This window comes from Salvia miltiorrhiza, chromosome 8 (genome assembly GCF_028751815.1).
Source record: "Salvia miltiorrhiza cultivar Shanhuang (shh) chromosome 8, IMPLAD_Smil_shh, whole genome shotgun sequence".
Classification (NCBI taxonomy): Eukaryota; Viridiplantae; Streptophyta; class Magnoliopsida; order Lamiales; family Lamiaceae; genus Salvia; species Salvia miltiorrhiza.
In genome coordinates, this window is record NC_080394.1 from 32,817,043 (window position 1) to 32,843,400 (window position 26,358).

The 26,358-nt window shown below is 37.1% G+C and overlaps 2 protein-coding genes and 2 long non-coding RNA genes across 5 annotated transcripts; all 4 read left to right on the forward strand.

Moving 5' to 3' along the window:
• Positions 1-2,998: 2,998 nt before the first annotated feature.
• Positions 2,999-4,028, forward strand: LOC130997777 (uncharacterized). The gene is made up of 2 exons (XR_009093183.1): positions 2,999-3,273; positions 3,345-4,028. It is a non-coding gene; the product is annotated as an uncharacterized LOC130997777 (long non-coding RNA).
• Positions 4,029-5,711: 1,683 nt separating this feature from the next.
• On the forward strand, positions 5,712-8,032 carry LOC130997778 (uncharacterized). The gene is made up of 2 exons (XR_009093184.1): positions 5,712-6,477; positions 7,641-8,032. It is a non-coding gene; the product is annotated as an uncharacterized LOC130997778 (long non-coding RNA).
• A 7,484-nt stretch (positions 8,033-15,516) lies between these two features.
• LOC130997779 (UDP-glycosyltransferase 86A1-like) lies at positions 15,517-17,697 on the forward strand. Its single transcript, XM_057923203.1, has 2 exons — positions 15,517-16,234; positions 16,577-17,697. The coding sequence occupies exons 1-2, from the start codon at positions 15,712-15,714 to the stop codon at positions 17,587-17,589; spliced, it is 1,536 nt and encodes a 511-aa protein (XP_057779186.1). The 5' UTR covers positions 15,517-15,711; the 3' UTR covers positions 17,590-17,697.
• A 112-nt stretch (positions 17,698-17,809) lies between these two features.
• LOC130997780 (UDP-glycosyltransferase 86A1-like) lies at positions 17,810-19,610 on the forward strand. Of its 2 annotated transcripts, none has more exons than XM_057923204.1 (2): positions 17,810-18,491; positions 18,583-19,610. In XM_057923204.1, exons 1-2 carry the CDS (start codon positions 17,978-17,980, stop codon positions 19,488-19,490), a joined length of 1,422 nt encoding a protein of 473 aa, XP_057779187.1. In that variant the 5' UTR covers positions 17,810-17,977; the 3' UTR covers positions 19,491-19,610. The 2 variants fall into 2 exon arrangements, with proteins under 2 accessions (XP_057779187.1, XP_057779188.1); XM_057923205.1 differs by having other exon boundaries at positions 18,586-19,610.
• The last annotated feature ends 6,748 nt before the right edge of the window (positions 19,611-26,358 follow it).

Below are 26,358 nucleotides of genomic sequence, written 5' to 3' on the forward strand. Positions count from 1 at the left end.
CTGTTCAGAAATCAAACCATCCCTTAACGCTTCAAAATGATTATTAGTTCCCAAATTATTCTCCTATTTCTTCTCCATCGGCTTCCAGTTGCTGACTTTTTTCGGTATGACGAAAGATTCTTTAGCTTTCGTGCCCTCCACTTCTTTAGGTTTAGCTGCAGGATTCACTTTAGCTTTGAGTCGCTTACAAGTATCAATAGAATGTCCTTTGATCCTGCATTTAGAACAGTAGCGTGGTAATTGTTCGTAAACAAATTCAACATAGAAAGAAGTAACATCGCAATCAAGAGTCATAGATTCCACAAAAGGAAGCGAAAGATCAATCTCAACAAGTAAACGGGCAAAACTTCCCACTTCACGATTTGCCGAAGCTCCATCAAGTTTGATAGGAATCCCTAGAGTACGTCCAATCGCCGCAAAAACCTCCGGATGCCAGTATTCGACTGGCATATTATAAATGCGAACCCAAATTTGCGCAAGAGAGGAGATTTCTTTGTGAGGATCAAAATTGCGCACCCATTCACGAAGACGTAAAGATCCCGAAGATAAATCCCAAACAGATTTGTTTTTAGCAATAGACTTGTCCTCCTGGTTTTGGAATTTGAGGGTGAAATACCCTTTACCCATCAGAATAAGCTGCCATGTTTCCTTGGCGTTCCATATCCGTTGTAGTTCAGTTTTGATGTCATTGGTAGCCCTTGGCTTATCTCCCTTTTGAAGCATCAGACGTCCGATAACAGCAAACTTAAAGTCCTCCACGTTCTTGTCTACAAGAGACTTGGGAATTGAAAGCGCATATCCGTTTCCCGTTTTCTCAGCATTAAGGGACGTAAATTTGTGGATCAGCAGATCAGGCTTTTTGGGAGCAACATTATTTACCATAGCCGAGTAAGATTTTCGATGGCCCTCATCAGTGTTAGTTGCGTCAGCAATCGCAGCAATCTTCAATCGATCTATGGAGGCTGTAGGAGCATCCTCGGTGGTGGCTTTTGAAACCCTAGAGGAAGAGTTACCATGCACATTCTTTCCAAGCAAAGAAATCGCAGAGCTGTGTGCAAAATTGTTGGAGACTTGGGGGTAAGGGACGGAGGACCCGTCGATCAGCGACGTGTTGGCCGGAGCAGCAGTCTCCGGCGTCGACGCCATCAGAAAAGAAGACGGCAGATTTAGGGCAACACTAGGGTTAGGGTTGCTTTCATCGTAGCTCCTGAATGTTGCAAATCCCTTTTCTAGTTTTGATGATACCAAAACTATTAGAAAACTTCTCTTTCTTATATTTCTCTTATGGACTCATGTGTTTTAGTCCTTACTAGTTTTGACTGAAGATCAACCGACTGAAGACTGAAGACTGAAGGCAGCATATCTGAAGCGTATTGAACAGACTACAAAAGGACGCATCCTGACTGAAAGTCATCAGTCACCAGTAAGAGATATTCATGCAATACATGTCAGCGTCGAACTGAAGCCTAAATCAAGTACCAGTCGACATTCTGCATCGGACTGAAGTGAAGAATATCAGACACGCCGCATTAAATGCTTCTGTAACATCATTAAATGTCGAGGATTTGAAGATCGTCCTTGCAAGTACCAAGCTTCCCTTTACGTGAAAAGATGCAGAAGCACCATACTCCGAGGACAAGACAATTCAAATATTTGCTACATGGAGTATCTGAAGAAGTGACACCCTCTCACAACGGCAGAAATCCTGAAGAACATCTATCCAACATATTTATTTAAGACTTCGCCTATAAATAGAGCTTGAGGAACGCCTGCAATTTTCACCGATTCGAAGACATATGCTGAAGCTCTGTCAAATTTGCGAGCCAGCAACTTCATAGATAGAACTTTGAATCGAAGAAGAAAGTACTCAAACGTTGTAAAATCAGTCTAACTGATTACCTAAACTCTCTTAGAAAACTAGCAATTCTAGTTTTATCTTAAGCCTAAAATAGATTACTTGAGAGCCTGTTCTCAGTAGTCTTAGTTGGAAGAGTCCAAACCCTTCTTCAACCGAGCGAAAAAAGTGTTTGAGTCGGTTCCTTGGCACCATCAAGCCAATGGGGAGTTCAGACGAGGGTTCTGACTCCAGAGATCTTAGCGAAGCGCTAATAGGGAACGAGTGTGACTAAACGTGCTAAGAGTGAGCGAGAAATCCAACCCAGGATGTTGGTAGGTTTGCTGTACACATATATGCATTAGCCAGAGTGTTTTTCAGACTAATCATCTGGCCTTGGAGTAGGAATGTTGTTTTTGAACCACATAAAAATCCTTATGTTCTTTATCTGCTTTCAGTTATTTCTTTATCTGTTCTAATTTGTTTTCAACTGAACTGGATTAACTGAAAAGTGTAACTAAGGATTTTATAAGTGACAAACCTTTCTAATGGCTATTCGCATTAAGTTTAAAATTTTGTTGCTGAGTTATTAGTCTGACTGATCATTCATCTGATAGTTAGTGAGATCAATAACTCTACTATGTTTACAAACTCTAGACTAAAGCTTTTCTTGGATATCAGTCAAGCTCAATGCTCGACTGATGTCAAATTACTGAAGTTAATTCAGTATCAGTCTTGGACCAATTTTTTAACTGAAATTTGGTTAGTTTGTTTTGATTTGCGAAAAATAGCCTACATGTGTATTCCCCCCATGTCCAGTCAACCCTCCAGGACCCCAACAGCGGAAGACACTGTGGCTTCCTCCCCTTCTGATGTTTCAGTCAAATTGTCAAGTGCCAAGTTAATGCCAATGTCTGAAGTTATTTGACTGACCTCAGTTCAGATTGTTTAGAGGCCTTATTGGTTGCTGCTTGATAATTTTTCAGGATCAGGTTGGAAAATCCTTCAGCACAAGTGGGGTCAAGTCCATCGGCCAAGGCTTCAGTCCCAGATGGAGAGGTATGACTAGTTTATTAAGGCATTTATTTGCAAACCGTTTCTCATACTCTAGTGCTATATAGTTGTTGACATTACTAATTTAATCAGTTAAATACTTCTCTTACTTTTTTACACCCCAACTCCTCCCTGCCTCACCAGTAGCCTCTTGCTCCTTTCCACTTCGCTCAACTTCCCCATTTTCCTCATCTCGACTCCCCACTTATAAGAGACACAATTTGTTGGTAGACTTAATATTTAGCAATAAATACTCATTGATAATGTTTTTTTCGCCTACTTTTTAGGATGAGAAGAAAGAAACTGTTGTTGCAGGAAAAATGAATGTGGCACTAGTTGAAGAGAAAACAATGGATGATGAACCTGTCATATATGTTACAAAGCAGGTACTTACTTTATATTCCTTCGTCAACTATTACTACCATTACACAGGGATTTATGGTAATTGCTTATTCAGGAGGCCAAAAATGAGTTTAAAGCACTATTAGAGTCTGCAAATGTGGAGGCGGATTGGACTTGGGACCAGATAAATTGAATGTTCCGCTCTGTTCTTCTGTTATTGTCTTGAATTTGTTACATGTTGATATGCAATGATGTATCAGGCTACGAGGGTGATTATTAATGACAAAAGATATGGTGCTGTTTTTGGTTTGCAGTATCTATTATAAAAGGCTTATCTAGTATTTTTTATTTGCTTAAGGAATCCGAAGAACTCACATCATCTACACGATGGAGGTTTGTTCACACTTCTATTTTTTCTTGCTCAAATTTATTTAAGAATTTTTTGGTCTAACTTCTTATACAACCACCAGCAAAGCATTGACAATGTTTGAAGATCTTAGTTTTTTCTTTTCTAGCTATTTATACTTAGCTTCATCTCTGTGCTGATCCGAAGCATATGTTATGTTATAAATTGGTCTATCTTACTACAACTTATGTAATAGCAGGAAATGTTAGACATCATCTTCTTTGATTTTCAGATTTCATTCTGCGTTTTGGCAGATGGAAGTTTGGATGAATGGATTGCTTTTGACTTAAAGCTGCTTCAGAGTATCATTTTTCGTTGAAAATTGTAAATGACTACTCTAGCTACTTAGATACATTACTTTAGTTAGTAAAGTATTGGATTGTTAAGTTATTTGGATATATTTGGTATTTTTTTTATTATGGATGGATGGAGTTATTTGGATGGTATGATGTTTAACTGATGTTTGAAGTTATTGTATATTTTGTATAATTTGTATTTAAGAAATTATAAAAATAGGTAATAATAATAATAATAAAATATGTTAAAATTCTGCATTCGAGAATACATAACGAAAATAACTATTATATAATATACAAAAAGCATTGTGTATAATGACAATATAGTATGTAAGAAATATATTTTATAACGAAAAAAATAAGGTTCATAACGGTGAAAAACTGTTATGTTTTTTATCATAAGATAACGGCAGTTAACCGTTATGTAAAATATAAAATACCGTTATGTATAGATCGAATACATATCGAAAAAAATACATTTTATAACAGACAATTACCCTTATGTATTATATTCATAAAAAACGGTAATTAATGTGTTATGTATACCCTCATTTACCGTTATGTATGCATAGAATAGGTAACGGTATATTACCGTAATGTATGAGCGCCCTCATACATAACACTACTATATAAGACGTTTTTTTTGATACATAGATAACAGAAAATTACCGTTATGTATGAGCGATTTTTTTAGTAGTGTTCGACCACCAGTATAGTTGAATAGATTTCATTTTCAAAACTTAAATTAATAATTGAGCCCAAATATATAAAGCCCAAAACGTCAAAGTCAAAAACATGATTTAAAAATCCTAACTATAAAGGGGAGACCTAAAATACACAGCCGTATTCTTCACGCCATTTAATTTTTTTCTTCTTCAAGAATAGCTGCTGAATTTCTTCTTGATGTGGCACTGCTCAAAATATGGCCCCAAACTCATTTTGGGTTTGAGTTTGGAGTACCATTAGAGATGGTCTTAGAAATCAAAATTCATGGGAGAAAGGTGTTTGGCTCACAGTTATTTTGGAGTGAAGTCTGATTCGTAGTGGGGGCAGGAGGCTTTTGACTTTCAATTAAACGTAGGATTTAAAGATTTTGGAGATGAATTTATTTGGATGAGCCATATATTTTTCATATTTCGAAATTGAAGAGAAGAGGTTTGTGCTTTTATATGACTAGAAACTTATGCAGAAAATATATTCCTCTGTATTGTTCGATTTCTTCTCCATCTTGTCTATTCTCTCCCAATTCTTCTAGAGCTTTTTAAATTTGTGCATCGATTCTGTATTGATAGCCACTGATTGTATTTTGGTAAAATCGTTTATCAAGCTTGCAGTTTCAGATATTAGGGTGTGGTGAAATTTGGAATTCCGTCTCTACTTTTAACATCATAACTTATTTAGATGCAAAAATAATAGGAATTATTTTGATTTTTGAAATCCGTTGATCTAAAAATGAAATTCAACAATGTTAAATGAAGAGCTAATCGTGGATTTATGTTAAATGAAGAGAGAATAATGAATGAATTGAAGAGAGAGAAACGTCTGAGAGAGAAAATATGGCGGTAGTCATTTAATCATCAAGATCTACGGTGGATGCATCATTTTATTGGATGAATGCAGATCTTGGGAATCCTGAAGGGCACAATTTTTTTAATTTTTGTGAATGCATTAATTTTAACAGCAAATGCATTAATTTTTACAGTGGATACATTAGATTTGATGGTTCTCTCACGTTCTCACAAATAATGTAGTTCTCTCTAGAACCACAATATATATATATATAGGGGCTATATATATATATATATATATATATATATATATATATATATATATATATATATAGGGAGAGGTTCAAGAAAGAACCATAAATAAAAGAAGACCGGAGAACCATTTTCAGCCATTCGATCATCAAGATCTACGGTGGATGCATCATCTTGTTGGATAAATGCAGATCCTGGGTTCGAATCCTGAAGGGAGCATTTTTTTAAAAAAATTTTAGTGCATTAATTTTAACAGCGGATGCATTAATTTTTACAGTGGATGCATTAGATTTGATGGTTCTCCCGTTATCACAAATAATGTAGTTCTCTTTAGAACCACACCATATATATATATATATATATATGGTGATATATATATATATATATGGTGAGGCTACCATGAAAACACTCTTAAGTGTATAAAATATGGATGAAATCCATCCATCCATTACACTTAAATCAACGGCCCAGATGTTAGATTTAGAAGATTGATTATTCTTTGTGTTTACACTAATAATTCGTAATGTTATTAGAAATAAGGGTATAATTGTAAAACTTAAAACTTGACCTTCCGTCTCCTACTATCTTTTCCGATTCTCTTGGCAGTAGATATGGAAAGATTTAAGTTCCATATTATAAATGCTTTTTAGTGGGATTTGAATAAACAAATTAATAGTTACGAAAATATTAACCATCCACAAGCTTTCAGTCCCAGCGCATATAGAAGGCGGCGAATCTAGGGTTTTTGAAGAGACGAAATGTCGAAAACGAAGGGTGGATCTTGAGGTTCGTTACAGTGGGTTGTTTCTTTGTTTTTTTCTTTTTTTTTTAAGTGGGTGAAGATTCGTGGTTTGTTTTACAGTGGAACCCATCTGCAATCTCTCTCTCTCTCTGTGTTAAATTTCTTGGATTGTTGTGAATAATCGGTTCCTTATGTGAAGAATCAGTCAAATTTTAGAATGTCCCCCTTGTCTTGAAACGATTGTGGGTCTTTATGTCTTCATAAGATTTTATTATGCTTTGATTTTTTTATGTGTGCGGTCCAAATTTGGGTTTTTGAGTTTTGGGGGTATAGTTTTCGATTGATTCCAGTAATCGATTTTTTTTCATTTTGGATTTATGTGCGCAGGTTTATCTTAATCATAGGTACTGTGCGAATTTGGATTTACTTGAATAAATGAGTTCATGGGATGTGTAGATGAGTGTAGATGAACAGATTTGTATAAGTTTAAATCACTATTATTTGGTTACAAATTGTAAGTTTACAGTTGTAGAATATATTATTAGGGAGATGAAATGATAATATATTTTCATATAAAATGTGGGGAAGACGAAGAATGGGACTAGAGGTTCGTAACAGTGGATTTTTGTTACGAATTTAGTTCTATTTGTTACGATTCGTATTGTCTACTTTTTTGTTTATTTGTTGTGTATTTTTTGATTTGGAAAATTTTATTCGCAGCCAACAACAAATCAAAGGGAAAAGAGAAACACGAAGATTCGTAGCCTGTCTGATTCGTAATCTGATTTACTTGCATTCGTAATGTGTTTTTTGGTGTCATTTGGTTTCTATTTGACATAAAGTAGTCCTTCTATGCTTACTGTCTGATACATATTTTGATATATTAAGATTTGTAACTTGTCTAATTTGTGTTCTGATTTATTGACATTCGTAATGAGATTTTAGGTGTTATTTGGTTGCTAATTGACATAAGGTAAACCTTTTATGCTTACTGTTTGATGCATAAAAGTAGTCACTTTATGCTTAATGTCAAATTTAATTTTAGGTGTTATTTGGTTGCTATTTGACATAAAGTAGTCCTTTATGCTTACTATCTAATTTGTAATATGATTTACTGAAATTCGTAACCTGTCTGATTCGTAGTTTGATATATTGAGATTTGTAATTTGGTTCTACATGTCATTGACATATATTCTATATGGATAAGGTTCATTGGGCAAATTGCAATGTGCGTAGGAATTTTCCACTTTTTAGGAACTGGAGCAACAAGAAGCTTAGAGATAGAGAGACAGTGGGAATTAATTCTGGTGGGTTTGGCGATGGCGTGTTGATGGAACCAATTCCTTTACCCGAGGTCAGGAGACTGTCGCCATTGGAAAATTTGGCAAAGATGGTGGAGGTTTTATGTGAAGCATAGAGATGATATGTCGTGTTTTATAAACTTTGTTGATGCTGCACTACTTGAGGATGAATGTTTTAGGAAGAGTTTAGATGATTAGTTGGTGGATATTTTTATGCCTTACGTTCATACCTATTTTGAGGATGCATCTAGATGTTTTATATTATATTCCTACTGAATAAATGAAGGTTATTTTATTATTGATTGGGTAGTTGTGTGCAATAGATATTCAAATGGTGAAAATTATTCCATAATATAGAGGATTTGAGATTCATTAGATAATGAGATTATTCATTATTACTAATTATGGAACACGTGTTATTACGAATTATTCTTTATTGTGCAACAAATTATACACGAATGATTTTTTAGAAAAAAATATTTTTTACACATGGTAGGATAAAATAAATTAAATAGTTGTTACGAATTTTAATTTATTTTTCTATGAATTGAAAGGAAAAATATTCAGAATTTTAAATTATTTTTTGTGTGTCATCAATGACTATATTATTTCATGCCATAAAAATGCCAAAAACACTCAATGCCTCTAGAACTATAAATCAGAACAATAGATGAAATGAAAATTTTATTAAAAGAACGAAAGAAACCTAAGGAACCCAAAGAGCAAAGACAAAAAAAAAAAAAAAAAACAAGAAAAACTATCCGCGTGTGGTTCATAACTTACACAATCTAATTCATGTAACATGGAAATTTTTCATTCTATGCACGAATTGAAGACACTTTTGTTACAAATTATATTTAATACTTTCCGAATTTAATTTATGCTCGAAGTGGAAGTAATGATGTACTCTGGGAAATTATTATTGTAGTCACGAATTATAAGTAATGTTGTTACGAATTTCAGAGGTGTGAAGTTATTACTTTTATTATAATTCATGGAAAATTTTCATTCTATTCACGAATTGAAAGTTCTTTTGTTACGAATTATATTTAATACTTTGCGAATTTAATTTATGTTCAAACTGAAAGTAATGTTGTAACTTGGGAAGTTTTTAATGTAGTCACGAATTATAAGTAATGCTATTACGAATTTCAAATATGCGTAATTGATAAGAGAATTGTTTTACGGAAATAATGAGTTTGTGATATATTTATGCATAGTTCATGAGATTATGTGTATACAATACGTCACTATACAAATCTGTAAAAGAAAAATACTGCTCGTTGAAGTTTAGGTTAGGAGATAGAGTTTAAAGATTTTATTAGATATGGAAAGAACGACAAAATGTTGTAATACGAATTGCTACACAATGACGTACGAATTTGAATAAACAAAATTTTGTTCAGCATGCAACATTAGTGCATATACTATGTGAATTCAAAAAATATTAAGTAAATCTGTTGCAATCATAAAATGATTTTGAAGAGTGTTGACTAAAAAATGCGTAGGTTTAAGATTATGAAATCTTTAATATTTAATCGTATATGGAAATAATAAACATAATAATTGATACCACTGTAATTAAGGAAAATCAGTTTGGTTAAAAGTTGAATTTACTGATTTGTCCTATGTTAATAAACCATGAACTTTACAGCTTATATTTAGGATTACTCTCAGCCATCAGATTAAATAGATCTAAGGGTTGTTGTTGGATCCTATTTTATATGCTAAAAAGTGTTTTTATTTTAGCCCTCTCCTATATATATATATATATATATATATATATATATATATATATATATATATATATATGAAAGGCTAAAATAAAAGCATTTCTTAAGATATAAAATAAGAATCATTTTTAGCCCTTAGATCATCAAAATCTACGGTTGATTCGTAATCCTGTTGGATGAATTTATGGTCCTGATTTCGAATCTCAAAGGTAGCAAAAATTTATTTTTCACAAAGCGAATTCATACGTGTTCTACATAAAATTAAGAGTAATTTTTGCTATGAATTGTGAGAGCACATCTTAAAATAAGAAATAAGAGCAATTTTTAATGTATGAATTTTATGTAGAACACGTATGAATTCGCTGTATAAAGGTATGAATTGTGAAAAATAATTTTTTGCTACCTTTGGGATTCGAACTCATGACCATAAATCCATCCAACAGGATTACGAATCAACCGTAGATTTTGATGATCTAAAGGCTGAAAATTATTCTTATTTTATATCTTAAGAAATGCTCTTATTTTAGCCCTTCATATATATATATATATATATATATATATATATATATATATATATATGAGTTGGGCTAAAATAAAAACATATATTTTTGTATAAAATAGGAATAGATCTCATCCTTTGATTCTTACAGATCTTGTGGCCAGATTTCATCCTATATTGCAGAGAAAATATACACGCTGGATATATAGGAGGATATTCACGTAATTTAACCTTCTACTAACGGTTTCAAGGATTTGATTAGTTATTAACATATTAATTCCATATCAAAACATATCTTATTTCTTCATAACCAAAAAGAGCAGATTCTTGCGCATTATCTTAAAAACGCAGAGAGCCCGAAAGCTCATAACTTCTGAAAATGCAGAAAACCCTAAATTCCTTAAACTTTGTCGTCGCTTGAAGATCGATATGGATTCGTCTAATATGTCACTATTACCAGTTTGCTGTTGTAGCCATAAATGTATATTTATTTAGTATCCATGACTTTGTCGATTAGGATTTCTTGGATTGCTCCAAAATTCAAAGTGATTGAGGTTTTGTTTAAATTGTTATTCAATTCATGTTAATACAAGCCACGTTCCCTATGATTTTATACTTAGTAATACACGTGTTTTATGAAATATGTCCCCAGTTCAATACATGAGTTTTATGAACTGTGTTTACATTTAGTACGAATTGTATTGATTTTGTTTATGTCATTCTCCAATTCATGCAAGATGTTGTATTCGTTCACGATATGCGTGCATGAACTAATTTAGAATTCAGTATGAATTGTCGAAATTGGATAATTTATTAAGGAGTGGCTTAAATGATTCATGCATTCATTTTAGAATACCTAATATGATTCCCAAAAAATTATCACGTGATTCATACATAATAAATATGTAATTCATGACAGATTGTGAAACTGGCAATGCATATAAATAACCTATTTTTCTAATCTGCAATCTCTTTCTTTTGCAGAGGATGAAATTCATCACGGTGTAACTGATCCTTTTCATTCGTGCATTATAACTATCCATCAAGGCAGAATAATCTCAGACCTTCGGGCATTATAACTATCCATCAACCAATAGTTCATCTTCCCTAGTAGATCCTGAATTGGGAGATCAAGTAGATTATAAGTTTAAAAATCCATTTAAGTTTCGAACATGTTTTAAAAGTTTATAAGATTCCTTATAAGTTTAAAAATCAGTTCAGTTTCAAAATTTAGTAAAGGCACATCCTCAGAAAACACAATTCATACAAAACTTAAAAATTATTATCAGCATCCTTGAATAAATTAAATTCAGTTCAATTTCATAATTGCTTTATTTCACATATTCAGAAACAAAATTCATACACAAACATTAAGAAATACAGTTCATACAATTTCAACTACGATTCAGTTCAATAATTATAATAATTCACATATGATCAGTAAATTCAGTTTATACACAACCAATAGCCAACATAGAGAAGAAACTTCAATTCCACAGCAGAGAGATGAGAAGATGGCGAGTACGGAAAAAAAGAAGAAGAAGAAGAAAAAGAAGAGACTTAACCAAACCGTCTCTTGTTCATACCCTTTTGACTAAATCCTTGATGGTGTTTAATATGATGGGATTTGATTCGATTTTTTTAATTTCTTTGAATAAGGATTTGATCACTATGAATTCAGAATCATTTCGATGTCGCCAATTCTCCTTTGCAATCATTTCGGGATTTATTATTTCCATTTAAACTGAACGCTATTATCGAGGCTGTGTTTGTTGAAGATATGCAGTCATAATCTTTATGACAATTATGCCCATCGTCGATTTATATGGATGAATCAGTAGTATTTTTAATTTGAATGAGATACAAATATATAATCAGATCTTGACCGTCAGATTCTAGAATTTAATGGTTAGGATATATTCCTATTTTATACACTACCTAGCCCAAACATATATATATATATATATATAGAGAGAGAGAGAGAGAAGGGTTCAACAGAGAAGCTAAATATCGTGGAGAATAGAGAATTCGTAAAATAAAAACGAACAGATCTATAATTTTAATGAACAGATCAATGTACTATATGAACAATAATTTGCCAAGGGTTCGAATCCTGCTGGTAGCAAGTTTTTCTTTATTTTTACTAAATACGACTGTTCATTATTTATGTTGATCTGTTCGTAAAATGAATAAAAAGATAATTCTCTATTGAACTCAACCCTATATATATATATATATATATATATATATATATATATATATATATATAGGGTTGGGTTCCGGTGGATCCCTATGCTTATAATAGATCCGTAGATCCAAATCTAGACCACACATTTATGACATGTGGCGCATCAAGATGGTGACACGTGGCAAGGCATTTCAAGGCAAAATCTGGAGAGGGGTAAAATTGGAATGTAATTTTCGAAATTAAAAAAAAAATAGATTTTCTCAAAATATGTATATTTTAGATGCATAAAGTTTCATACGAGAATGCATGAACTTTCATATAATGAAATGCATTTTTTGTAGGGTGGGGGTGGGGTGGGGGTGGGGTGGCGAAACTACCAGATTTATTAAAATGAAATGCATTTTTTGTATAATTTAATGCAATTTTATGTGAAAACTTTATGCATTTTTGTTTGATTTTATATGCATGTGAAACATGCCTATTTTTGGGGGGTGGTAATGGGGAGGGTTGGGGGGTGGTGTGGGCTGGATTGGGGGGTGGTATGGGGTGGGGTGGTGAAAATACCAAAACTGGAAAAATTAAATGCATTTTTCTGTTCAAAGTTATGCATTTCATGTGAAAACTTTATGCATTTTTGTGTGAAACTATATGCATCTAAAATATATCTATTTTGAGAAAATCTAAAAAAAAATATATTTTTTTTAATTATTAAATCCGAAAATTACATTCCAATTTTACCCCTCCAGATTTTGCCTTGGAATGCTTGGAAGCTCCTTGCCACGTGTCACCATCTTGATGCGCCACATGTCATAAATGTGTGGTCAAGATTTGGATCTAGGGATCTATTATAAGCATTGGGATCTATATGATCCCATTCCTATATATATATATATATATATATATATATATATATATATATATAGGGCCGCTCCAATGAGACCCCCTAATTTTAGTGAGATCTAGGGCACGATCTGGTGCGTTTATTTTATCAATCCTATGGCTGATATTGTATCTGGAGGGTGATTTTTTTTCGCAGGGTTCGAATCCTGAATGAAGCAGAATATTTTAAATTTTGTTATTCATCAGTATATACTGCATTGTTCATCAGTATATACGGCCATGTTCATCAGTATATATGTCTTATTCATTACGGATTTTTAAAATTTTATTTTTCATCAGTATATACATCTTGTTCATTAGATATACGTTTTGTTCATTAGTATTATATGTCTTATTCATTGTACTCATGTTACACGAAAAATAAGGGGTCTCACTGGAGCGCGCCCCTATATATATATATATTTCTAACTACACAATTCACAATTAGACCACCACCACCGGCGTGTTTGGTTTTGGGTTTTACATCATATTAGTTAAATTAATACAGAGTAGTAAAGAGTTTGGTATTCTATAACACTTATGCGGACGGCCCTGCGATATGTGAATGCCCTGAGCTAAAAATCCGGATTATGCAGGATAATTAATACCGTCTCCCCATTCGGATTACGCAGGATAATTAATACGGCCCTACAATTGTGTTCATTTTTAAGCTTATCTAACCTAGAAATATAGATACCAAATAAAAATCATGATTAATTAACTATAATTACAAACAACCAACCGATATTAATAACACATATTTATCCATACTAACAATCTAGTTTATTAACTATACTGACTAATCCCTTACACAAAACCAAACAAGCCCTAACTGTACATAGGGAAAATATTGAGTCTCTAAAGCGTGATTCGTGTGACAAAAAAAAAGGTTGGTGTGTGGGTGTGTGTGGGGATGTAAAGTCTAAAGTCGTTATATTAGCTTTAGTAAACAAAAGAGCATAGCTTCCCCGAGAAAGATGAATGTTTCACTAGTCCTAATAACTGTGACTTGTGTCGGTCTCTAGTGATAACGATATTGTATTTGTATTTGTATTTGTATTTTCACCTTTCAAGGTGGCCCATTACATCCAACTCACTCCTCATTGCTCACTTTGTTGTTTGTTCATCCTCATCAAATATGCACAACCTTTTTTCTCTTTCCAATTTTCAAGAACGCTCCTGCTCCACTCCCAATTCATGTGCATTATTGTTATATTATATGGCCCTATTAGATTTTTTAAAAAATTTAAGAAACAATAAGGGAATATTCTTCTCCATATCCTGCTCTTTGGTTTTTTATTTCTCTGGGAAGGATAACACCTTTAATTGTTGTTTATTCTCTCTAATAAAGTTCAATAATTATCTGTTGAATGTGATTTCTCATTTATACAAAATCAAGTTAATTGTTTGGCCTCATTTAAAAAATATATTAATTGCATTTAAGCCCACATTAGGTTTGTTAATAAAACTAGCTCTATTCTAATAAAATTGAACAGTGTTGTAAGATTCTTCTTTAGTTAACAAATTTTAATATTGTTAGAATTTACGTTGTTTGAGAATTAATAAATGACTTAATTATATGTCGTCCAACTTGATTGAAATGATTCCACCTTGATTGGTTTCTCCGATTGAATTTAACTTTAACGAATTTAACTTTAGCGAAAAACGAATTTTAATGGAATTTAAACAAAAAATATTAGTCAACTGGTTTTAATTTATTTGTGTTATTTTTTATTCATCTGTGTTTGTGTATATCATGTTGTGAGTTTTAGTTGAAACGTTTCCACTCGGATAGAGAAGAATCTGTGGAGTAGATTTGATAAAAATATAGCAAGTATGCTTATATTGCAGTAAAATTACAAGAAGAAATCATCTTTTGTGCAAGTGGCAATCCCACTCGAGCTTTTCCTCTGCACTTTTATTTATCTATTTTCTCGTGGTAGCCCCTCAAAAAGACAAACTCTCGTGGTGACCCACGTACCACTTTTGGAATTGGTGGGATTTGCTCACACAAAGAAATGGGTTTTTATGGAAAAGAATGATAAAAGAAAATGTAATAAAATAAAAACTCTGTAACTGATATGATTCCATATATAAAAAAATAAATTTTGCACGTTACACCTCCGAATAAATATTAGAGCAATTTCCTCAAAAAAAGAAGAAGTAAATATTAGAGCAATAATTAAGGAACCGCTTTATATGAAGTCTAGGGTTATTCCCTTACTTACATATTCTCCCATCATTAATATATTGTCAACAAATGTGATGGCCAGGGATAGACCAATTTCTTTTTTGACTTGAGGGAGTTGGTGTGGAGGAGCAGTGTGGTTTGAATCCAGGACCTCGCTGTTCACAGACAGAAGGTGCACCGCTTGATGCCCCTTGGAGATCAATTAATTAATTAATTAATTAAAGTTTGAATGGTGTAAATGATTATATTTAGGGAACATGATTTAATGATTATACGAGATGGTTCGCTCCAAAATAACACAGCCATATTATTGGATGTTGGAAATAAGAGTGAAAAAGTAACCAATACTTGGAGCTTATTTTACATCCTCTTGAGCACATGTGGGACGCAGACGTCTTTCCCTCACGTAACACATTTCCCTTTCTCTCACCTTTCGCTTCAAATCCAACATTTTCCGCCGACTGCCCGGAAACACACACACACAACAATGGCGGGCAATCAGGCGCGGCGCCCTCACGCCATCATGATCCCCTACCCCTACCAAGGCCACATTAACCCCTTCGTCTCCCTCGCCGTCAAGCTCGCCTCCCACGGCTTCACAATCACCTTCATCAATACCCAATCCGTCCACCGCCGCATTTCCCGCGCGCAGACCGGCGCTAGTCGCGCAGATATATTCTCCTGCGCGCGCGATTCCGGCCTCGACATTCGCTACGCCACCGTCTCCGACGGCTTCCCGCTCGGCTTCGACCGCTCGCTCAACCACGACCAGTTCGTGGAGGGGCTGATTCACGTCTTCTCGGCGCACGTCGACGATCTCTTGGGGAGTCTGGCCGACTCCGACCCGCCGGTCACGTGCTTGATCGCCGACACGTTCTACGTTTGGGCGTCCGATATTGCGCGCAAGTATAATTTAGTCTGCGTTTCGTTCTGGACGGAACCTGCGCTCGTTCTGTCCCTCTATTATCACCTAGATCTCCTTAAAAAAAATGGCCACTTCGGCTCCCAAGGTAATTTTCGATTTCTATTCAATTTATTAGGTTTTCAGGTTAAGGCCAAACAGTATTGTCCCATCACTTTGCCACTAAATCATGCTATTTGACATCTAATTGGCCATGCTATTGTTGGAATTACAGTGCTGAATGATTACTAGAAAGAATACGATAGTTCAATTTGGAAGGTGAAATGTCAACAAACTTGAAACTAACATAAATCATGATCATGGCAAATGCATCAGATTTAGGGGAAGGAACATGTTGAAATCATTATGTTTTATGAGAGTTAAATAATTTCGATTAGTTTGTATATGAAGGATATCTGGAACTAACGAATGCATTTCCAATTTCTCTCAGACAGACGCAAAGACATGATTGATTACATACCAGGCGTCGGAGCAATGAAGCCAACCGACCTGATGTCTTATCTCCAAGCCGATGATATATGTACCGTGGTGCATCGCGTGATCTACAGAGCTTTTGAGGATGTTAAAAAGGCTGATGTAATAATCTGCAACACGGTTGAAGAACTCGAACTCAACACGCTCTCGGCCCTTCACCGGAAGCAGCCCACTTACGCCATTGGCCCCATTGTCTCTGGCTTCACCAACCAGGGAGTGGCCACGAGCCTGTGGTCCGAATCAGACTGCACCCCGTGGCTCAACACCAAGCCCAATGGGTCCGTTCTATACGTGTCCTTTGGCAGCCATGCTCACACTACTAGCAAGCAAGACATTTGGGAGATAGCCCGCGGGCTCTTGATTAGTGGTGTCAACTTCGTGTGGGTGATCCGGCCCGACATTGTGAACTCGGACGAGGCTAATTTTTTGCCGACTGGATTTGAGAACGCTATGAAAGGCAGAGGGCTGATTGTGCAATGGTGCAGCCAGATTAAGGTCATTTCGCATCCCGCCATTGGAGGGTTTTTGTCGCATTGTGGATGGAACTCGGTGTTGGAAAGCATATGGAGTAGGGTCCCTCTAATATGTTTCCCTTTGTTCACTGATCAGTTTACTAATCGGAAATTGGTCGTTAACGACTGGAAGATCGGGATTAATCTTTGTGATCGGAATTCCATCACCCGGGATGAAGTCGAGGAGAAGATCAAGTATTTGATGAGCGGGAAATCTTCGGAGGAGTTGAGGAATGCAATCAAGGAGGTGAGTAGAAAATTGGAGAATGCATTGACTAGTGATGGATCTTCTGAGAGAAATTTTAGGGTGTTTATGGAAGACATAAAGGCCCAAATCAAGAAAAAAGCAGGGGTGGTTTTTGATGTACAAGAACAAACCAGAGGTCATGTTTGGGCGCCCACAGCAGTAAATCTTTGTGAGCAAACAATTTGTAGCTTGTCTAGTAATATTAACTAATGGCCTAAATTAGGCAGTTGATTCAGTTTTTGATTTGTATGATTAAAATGATGTAGAAAAGAAATTAAACATTTGATCTTTAATTGAAATGAAACTGTGTAAATAGTAGCTTTTGGCGTTTAGGTTGGGTATGAAATTCGGTTATGTTTGCATTTCTCCAATACATATGTAAATTTATGATGTTATTCAAGTTTAAAAAACTATGATTTATGTCGGTTTCAGTCGTCTCTTCTTTCTGTTTCTATCACTACTTTCGAAATGATGCCGATGCCGTCTTCTGAGTTGCTCTTTGTAAACAACAATATTGCACCACCCATCACCAATATACATATATATAGACTAGATCGATAGTATCTATATTCACATTCTCAAAATTTTAAAATAAAAAATGGGGTCGAAAAAGCTACATGCCATTATGATTGGTTTCTGCTACCAAGGGCATATCATCCCTTTCATCAATCTGGCTATGAAGCTTGCTTCAAATGGATGCGCAGTCACGTTCGTCCACACCGACTACGTTCACCACATGCTAACCAACGCTGACGGTGTTGTGGACGCCGATCCCTTCCTGGGAGCTCGCCAATCGGGTCTGGACATACGTTACGCCACCATTAGTGATGGGTTCCCGCTGGATTTCGACAGGATACACAACTTCAAGCAGCATTGGGAGGCCATTTTTCTCGATTTCCCATCACGTGTGGATGAACTACTTGGAAACATAATCCCGTCGGAATCCGATGATGCGCATTTCTTGGTTGCTGATACGTTCTATTCTTGGCCTGCAACTATTGCTCAAAAATATAACATCTTGAACGTCTCCTTTTGGACACAGCCGGCTCTAGTGTTTGCCATAGACTATCACTTGGATCTTCTCAGAGAGAAGGGCTATTTCCCAATAAAAGGTATGTGTCCTTACTTTGTCTACTATATTGCTTGGCTACCTAGCTCATTTAAAAGCCTAAGCAGTTAAAATTATTATTGTTGCTTGATCAGCAGGTGATGAGGAAAATGTGATCGTAGATATCATACCAGGAATTCAGCCCATTAAGACCAAGGACTTGATGTCCAATTTTCACGATTTTGACGAAACAAGCACCACCAATAGGATTGTGGTGGAAGCATTTCAGCAGGTGAAGCGCGCAGATTTCATCTTGATCAACACAGTAAACGAACTCGAACACGAATCCGTTTTAGCTATCAACCAAAAGCAGCCAACTTATGCAATCGGCCCTTTAAACTTCACCATCGATTCCACCAAAACTGCTGTTCCGAAAAGCCTATGGGCCGAAGCAGATTGCGCGGAGTGGCTTGACTCGAAGCCTCGTGGCTCTGTTTTGTACGTTTCATTCGGCAGTCTTGCTCAGAGCAACCAGCAACTGGCTGAGGAGATAGCTAATGGGCTTCTCCTCAGCGGAGTTCACTTTGTTTGGGTGATTCGGAACGGCGCAGACGTTTTGCCGGACGGGTTCGAGAATGAGATGTGCAAGGATCAAGGGCTGATCGTTTCGTGGTGCAACCAGAATGCGGTGCTCTCGAATCCTGCAATTGGAGGATTCCTGACACACTGTGGATGGAACTCGATTCTAGAAACTATATGGTGCGGCGTTCCGGTGATCTGCTATCCGTTTTTTGCAGATCAGCCAACTAACAGGAAACTAGTGGTTGATGATTGGAAGGTGGGTATTAACCTTTGCGACGGGATATCAGTTGATCGGAAAGAAGTTGCAGCGAAGATCAAGCAATTGATGAGTGCAGAAGCTTCGAATGGGTTGAGGGATGAGATGAAGAAAATGAGCGCTGTGATGCACAGTGCATTGGATGAAGATGGCTCCACGCACACAAGTTTTCATCAATTTCTTGATCATTTGTGGGCTAGGGCTCAGCCTGCTACACATGCCTGAACTTTACAAATAATTCGGTTTATAAGATTTTGACTGCAATACTGAATTTATTCGGACTGCAATACTGGATTTATTTGATTTGTTTCGATGAATTAATTTTTCTATACGACTACATTACAATACGAAAGGGACACTTGAATATTTTTGCATGTCGTTCTGCAGTCACTTGTTGAACAATAGGCCACAAAAGCGAATACAAATGGGCAGTCACCATGATTGAAATGTTTCTCGCGGAAAACGTAATGCATGACGGAATATATCTAAAACAATTACTCCTTTTATCCCACTAAAAATGGTTTGTATTTTATTTTGGACCGTTTCATTATAAGTGACTTAGTTCCACAAATGACAAAGTTTAACCATTTAAAAAGGTATGGACCCTATTACTTTTAATATATTTATATCTTCTTCTTAATTTTTGTGTCAAAAAATTTTGAGTGACTTGTAATGGGATCGAGGGAGTACAAATTGATTCAAACTTAACGTTGGTAGTGTTGGTATCCATAAAGTCAAAATATGCCAGAGTAAATGGTATCTGTCTTATTAATTTTGCAATAGTTCCCTAGTTTTGTTGGTGGAGAATAGGGATATTGGCCAATAAATACATTAACTTTCCCAATTTTCTAGAATTTAACATCATCTTTAGTTTCTGCTCCATAATACACCAACTTTATGATTCTTCTGGTTTCTCCCATGACCATTTTTTGAAAATTCTAAACTATCCCCAACATAATAAAAATTGCAGAATAACCCCAACCAATTACAAAACCAAGACAAAATACCCTTAATCATGATTTTTAAAACAGTTTAACAAATAATCAGGCCCAACATGCTTCCGTAACACTTCGAAATAATTCAAATCATAAATCAACAGTATACCTTTTGTCGATTGGTCACCTTCAGGAGCTTTTATTGCGTTTTACGGACTTCTTGCCTCCTCGGCCTTCGTCCAACCACACACTCGCAAGTGATGGTTGCAACCTTCTTCCTTCACTGTGTTCCGGCTTTCGCCGAATGGTCACCTTCAGGAATCAGTTTCCCTCCTTCACTGTGTCTCGACTCCAAATATTTTTGTTGAAAAATGAAAAGAAAATATTTTTACTCAACCCGGAATAGTTGGACAAAAACTAAGCGTTTATAGAGGAATTATATAATAATTAATTTTATTTCATAAAAACTCCCCAAGGGAGGAGACAAACTTGTTTAGCTACTCATAGTAGCTAATACTTGTGTACATAAAATAAAAAGGAACTAAAACTAAAACGAAAAAACTTTAAAAACTAGAATTTAAAAATACAAAGATAATTTTTCAAGAGAGAAGATGTGTGTTGTGTGAAATGGGTGTGAATTTTCTGATGATCTCTTCTCTCCAGCACTTGTGTTTATATAGAGGTTTGATCCCCTCTATAATTGCTCGGTTGGTGGCCTCGGATCCTATCCTTGTGGCCAGCTTGTTTGAATATGACATCCACCTTCTTTTGTCGGCCTTGATTGCCGACACTTGTTAGTGGCATCACATGGTGCTGGACCCTTGCTTTATCGTCTTGTGATAATGCTGGTAGGGGCCGGCTGCTTTTCCTTTCCACTCACGTTTGTCTTGGAGCGTTTGGTGAGTGGTCCTCCTGTCATTCCACCCACTTTTGTCGTTTCTTTTTGTGGGTGCGATCCTTGCTGTGAATCACATGATTCACTTGGCTTTGTCGGCCACCTTACTTTTTTGGTGCCCAAGGTGTTCTTCCCTTTGGAGTCTGATGCTTGTCGTGTTCATCAGACCGGAACCTCTTTTTGTCCGGCTTTGGAAAGAATCCTTTGCCGAATTCTGGCTCCTTCTGCGATGAGCATTGATCGCAGACTCTCTCGTTCCAATGGCTCAGATGAGCCATATTGCAAAACTTGCGACGAGTCTCCTGGCTCCCCGCAATCTTGTTTTCCCACAACATTTGCCGCTTCTTCTCGAAGGATTGTTCGGCAAATGGAGTTGTTGTTCCTGTCATGGTATTGACTAGGAACGTTCCCAGATCCGAGCTTTGGTAGAACTTGAATCTGGACTTCATTTTGTCCATCTCTGTGAGACAGACCCATAGACCCCATGCTCGTCTAGTGGAGATTTGTTCCTCCGTGAATGTTGAGACGATTGCGGCCTGAAAATCGGGAACTTTGATCCTGTTAAGGGCTCCCGTATCAGGTCTCCGAAGCTTAATGAAGTGGAAAGCTTCACGGATTCCTTTTCCTACCGGCTCTGGCGCTGCACTGAAACAGTACAATTCCAGAACATCTCCCCTTTTGAGGGACTCGTTGTTCTCCCATGTGTCGAACACCGTTTTCTGGATCCATTTTGGTAGACCCTTTATTTCGGTGAAGGCTGGGGCAGTGGTATAAACTGAGGCCAGAGCCACAAACTCATACCATTCCTTGACATCGTTTGGATTGGCTCCTGGAGTCGTCCAAACCCTTGGATATTTTCCGGCAACATCAACCCGGCAATTTCCCGGATTAATGCCCTTCCTTGTGAGAAGTTTCTCCCACCTGTCCTGGTACATCTGCCAAGAAGGAGAAATTTCAATAAAGTCAGTATCAATCTTAACTTGGCCTGTCATGGGCCTAAGATTGATCTCTCCCTCTTTTACCCCAGAGGTGGAGGGTTGACATGTTGATTCAGGGTGTGACCCCTTAACAACATCTTTTCCTCGAGAGTCTGGCTGTGAAACCATTGTCTCAGGACTTATGCTAGGGGTACTTGAATCCCCTGCTACAGGTAATCCGCCCTGTACGGAAAGCATTGCTTTAGCCCGATTTTCACGGACAGCGCGCAAGAGCGGCTTGTTGGTTGCTTCCTGAAGATTGAACATCTTCATGAAACATACATCGATTTGGTTAGATACTTGAGCTTCATCAGCCGCTTGTATCTTTCCTCCTTGTTTGGTATGTAGCACACACTTGTGCCACTCTTGTTGTAGCAGCTCTAGGCTTTCAAAGAGCTGCCCCTGTATTGCCTCGATGGCCTCCACTTCAGGGAGCTCCATCCCTTGTAAGGAAATCTGCAAGAACATTCTGATCAGATTTTAAAACGACAATGTCATAATCATAATATTGGCATTCTGCTTGCCATCTAATCAATCTAGCCTTTTCAGGTTTAGATTCAATCTTTTTAGTTAAGAAAGCTTTAACGTTGGTGTTATCTACTTTCAAAACAAATTTTTTAGCAAGTAAGAATAGCGGCCATTTTTTGAACGTCTTCCTGACTGCAAAAAACTCTTTCTCGTTTATGTGCCATCGCACAGCCTCGTCGTTGGAGAAAAGACCGCTACAGTATCTGCAAGGTTCTTCTCCATAAGGGGTGATCTTTGTGAGCACTGCTGCCCACCATGAATCACTCGCGTCGGTGTAGAGGATCAAGTCATCCTCGTCTTGTGGTATTGAAAGTTTCGGGAGATTTTTGCAAATCTCTTTCAACTTCTTCATACCCTCTCGATGTTCCTCCTTCCATATGAATGAAACATCTTTCTTCAGTAGTGGACTGAAGACCTTTCTGTGTTCTGCAAGGTTTTTGATAAACATCCCTGCAAAATTGACAACTCCGAGAAAACTTTGGAGCTGCTTCTTCTCCTTGAGATCCTCCGGAAAATTCTGGACCTTCTCCACAATATGATCTTGTAGAATAATTCCAGATTCATCGATCTCAATCCCCAGAAACTCCATCTTCTGGGTGGCTATGACTGCCTTCTTTTCAGACAGTACAAGTCCTTCTTGTTGACAGACATCCGCAAAGATCTCCAGATGCCTGACATGTTCATGAATGTTCTTTGATGCAATGAGAATGTCATCAATATAAACAAACATAAACGAAGAATAATCTTTGAAAAGATTATCCATCTTCCTTTGGAATATCTGAGGCGCGTTGGCTAGCCCCATTGGCATGACATTCCAAACATAATGTCCTTGAGGAGTTGAGAAGGCTGTGAACTTCTTACTTCCTTCCTCCATGCGAATCTGGTAGAAACCTGATTTGCAATCGAACTTTGAGAATACCCTTGCACTTCTGATGCAGTTGATAAGGTGTTCTCTGCTCGGGATGAAATATCCGTCAAACTCAAGAATATCATTAATTCCTTTGTAATTAATGACCAGTCTTGGTTTTCCTCGCTTGATCTCCCCATGATTTCTCACCAGAAATCCCGGACTGCTGTAGGGTGATCTTCCTTCTTTGATCAGCTTTAAATCAAGGTGTTCCTTGATTATACTCCTCATATCCTGTTGATCTCGAGGGTTCATCAGGATAGGTCTGAACCTTACGAACTCATGCTCCTTTCCAGTTTTAACTTTCAAGGTTGCTCTGAGCTGGTTCTTGTCCCACCATGCCAAAGGATTCTCATGGTAACACCTCTGAATTCTCCTTTTGACGTCAGCAATGGACACCTGTTCTTCTTCCTTGATATCTTTGTGTGATATCAGAGATATTTTGAGGATTTGAGTTTCTTCCTCAGAGAGATTTGGGAATCCCTCAGTTCTGCATTTGAGCAAAACTTCTCTGAATCTCCTTTGATCCTTCATTTGGGGTCTCCGGAGTCTGCCATCATCACCACGCTTGCTGCGGAACTTGATTGGCATTGAACGATGAAAGGCTCCATTGAGCCTTTGCACAATGATCTTGTGATCACAATTGGTTGTGAACACTAGCCTCCTGGCTTCATTGTCTTGTATGTATCGCTTAAAGCTTTGCAGAAAATTATTTCCAAATAATATATCTGCTCCGGTATCATGGAAATAAATTGGTGGAGTCTTGACCTTGTACCAAGGTGTCTGTCCTGCTCCGCCGATCAGTATTTCCGTCTGTTTTACTCCCTTTGATAGAAGTAAAATCTTTTTGGAGAAATCCCTTCCTGCAATTCGAGGTAGATCTTCTTCAATTTCTGCTGGAAAGACTCCTCGTTTTGCTGTACAGATTCCTGCTCCTGAATCCACATAAGCAGCAAAATATTCTGCTTTGTATTTCTCGTATAACATCCCTACAGAGATGTATATCGAGAATGGACTTGTCATTAGATCATCAATCGTTGCCGCCCGATTGTGATCTCCATTCTTCCTGATTTCCATGACCATGGCTTATATTTGTCAAGGAAATCTCGTCCTAAAATCAGGACGTCTGCTTCTTGTCCGGCTTGGCCTTCGGTCTGAATTTCAAAACCTCCAACCTCCAGAGTTCCGATGTATCGGTTGTCACCTGGATTTGCCAAATAATACAACGAACTACAAGGAAACTGGTTTTCACTGCTTGTTGTATCAAATCTTGTGGAAACTTGTCTCCATCCTTCGGGACATTTGAGCTTGATTCTCATGTCCTGAGCTGGTGTTTCCTGGATCGTCCTTCTCTCATATGATTGAGAGAAACTCCTTGTTATAGGCCCTGAAGTTAGCCTATTTCCTTGGAATGATAGCCTTGGTGCTCCTAGTCTGAGACTCTGAGTATGGCTAAGCACCGGCTTGTCTCCAATATCGATGTCGATTTCTCCGATCTGAGGAATCTCCACTCGGTCTTGACTGACTGCCTTGGCAACCGCCTTAAATATTTCTGGAATTTCAATATATTCTTTTCCCAGAAATAATTCCGTGTGATGAGAATTTGATAAGGCATACGAGACTTGATAAGTCAATGAGTATGGCCTATTTCCGTTCGTCATTTACTCCTTCTTCTTGTAGTCCTGATAAAGAGTCAGGGCTCGGCTGAAGGATGAATCTTGCAGATTATAAGCGATTTGTGGATAGAACTCGGTTATAATCTTCTTGGCATAGAGATTGCCTGAAAAAGCTCCAAGAATTGAATTTCTGGCATCTCTGACTCTTTTATCGCAAAGTGCAACATCAATCGGTTGGTCTGTCCCCGGGAAAAGGGAGGATTTGATTACCAACTGAATTGCTCCAATATGAATCCATTTCATCGTACTTGCGACTTCTGGCTTCATTTTCTTGAGATCCTGCTTAATATCTTCAGCTGGAACCAGCTGGATTTCCACCTGATTACTTGTGATCTCAATGGGAAGCGCCATTTCTTGGCTTGTGACGCCAAAATAGACATGATGCTTCCTTTTGGTTGGAATCAAGCTATGAAAAACTCGATTCAGTCTCCCATTAGAAAACCCTTGGTATGTTTGTACCTCTTCGGTTTCCTTCTTGAGTTTTTTCACGAGCTTCTTCACCACTTCTTCCTGTGGAATCAGAAAATGGCTAGTGAATCCATTCTGATCCTCTTTCTGGGTGTGGTGAACCTCGTTCTCTTCTTTAGTCTGACTCATCTCCGGTTGATCCATCAGTCCTTTCCGAATCTTCAGAACTAAAGACTTCTTCCTGCTCATATATACTCTCATCAGAGGATATATCTTCGAACTGATACACGGGTATCAATTCCTGATGATAGATGGCGTCTTCGATATCCGGTGTGGATTCGAATCTCCTTATCATCTTTTTCTCGTTGTCTGGGCAATTAGTAGATATATGCCCTTTTGCACCGCATGTCCAGCAGTTGCAATCTTTAAAACTTTCATTTGTTTTGGCTTGAGTACGCCTGAAAGTTTTCCTCACCGGGGTTCTCTTTTGAGAAGAGAAACGGTTCCTTGATGGTCCGCTCCGTTGGCCTGATTTGTAGGAGCGTGCCTTCTGTCTGGTCCACATCGTTCTTGGCTTCCAAGAACTCCTTCTGGACTTTCTTTCATAGGGTTGGTACTTATGTTTCTTTCGGCTCCTCCTTTGATACAGCAACTCAGCACCAATCTCTGTTGGAAGATCAATGTTGTCGCACATCAATGGGGATTTCTTGTTGAGTCTCCTCAATCTTTTGAGATTCCTTTGGTCCGCTGCCTTCTGGCACCATTCG

Excerpts from the sequence above, each read along its gene's own strand:
- LOC130997779 (XM_057923203.1), top strand. The coding sequence starts at position 15,712 with ATGGCGGGCAATCAGGCGCGGCGCCCTCACGCCATCATGATCCCCTAC. Across the intron at positions 16,235-16,576 it reads TGGCCACTTCGGCTCCCAAG|ACAGACGCAAAGACATGATT; the intron begins GTAATTTTCGAT and ends AATTTCTCTCAG.
- LOC130997780 (XM_057923204.1), top strand. The coding sequence starts at position 17,978 with ATGGGGTCGAAAAAGCTACATGCCATTATGATTGGTTTCTGCTACCAA. Across the intron at positions 18,492-18,582 it reads GGGCTATTTCCCAATAAAAG|CAGGTGATGAGGAAAATGTG; the intron begins GTATGTGTCCTT and ends TTGCTTGATCAG.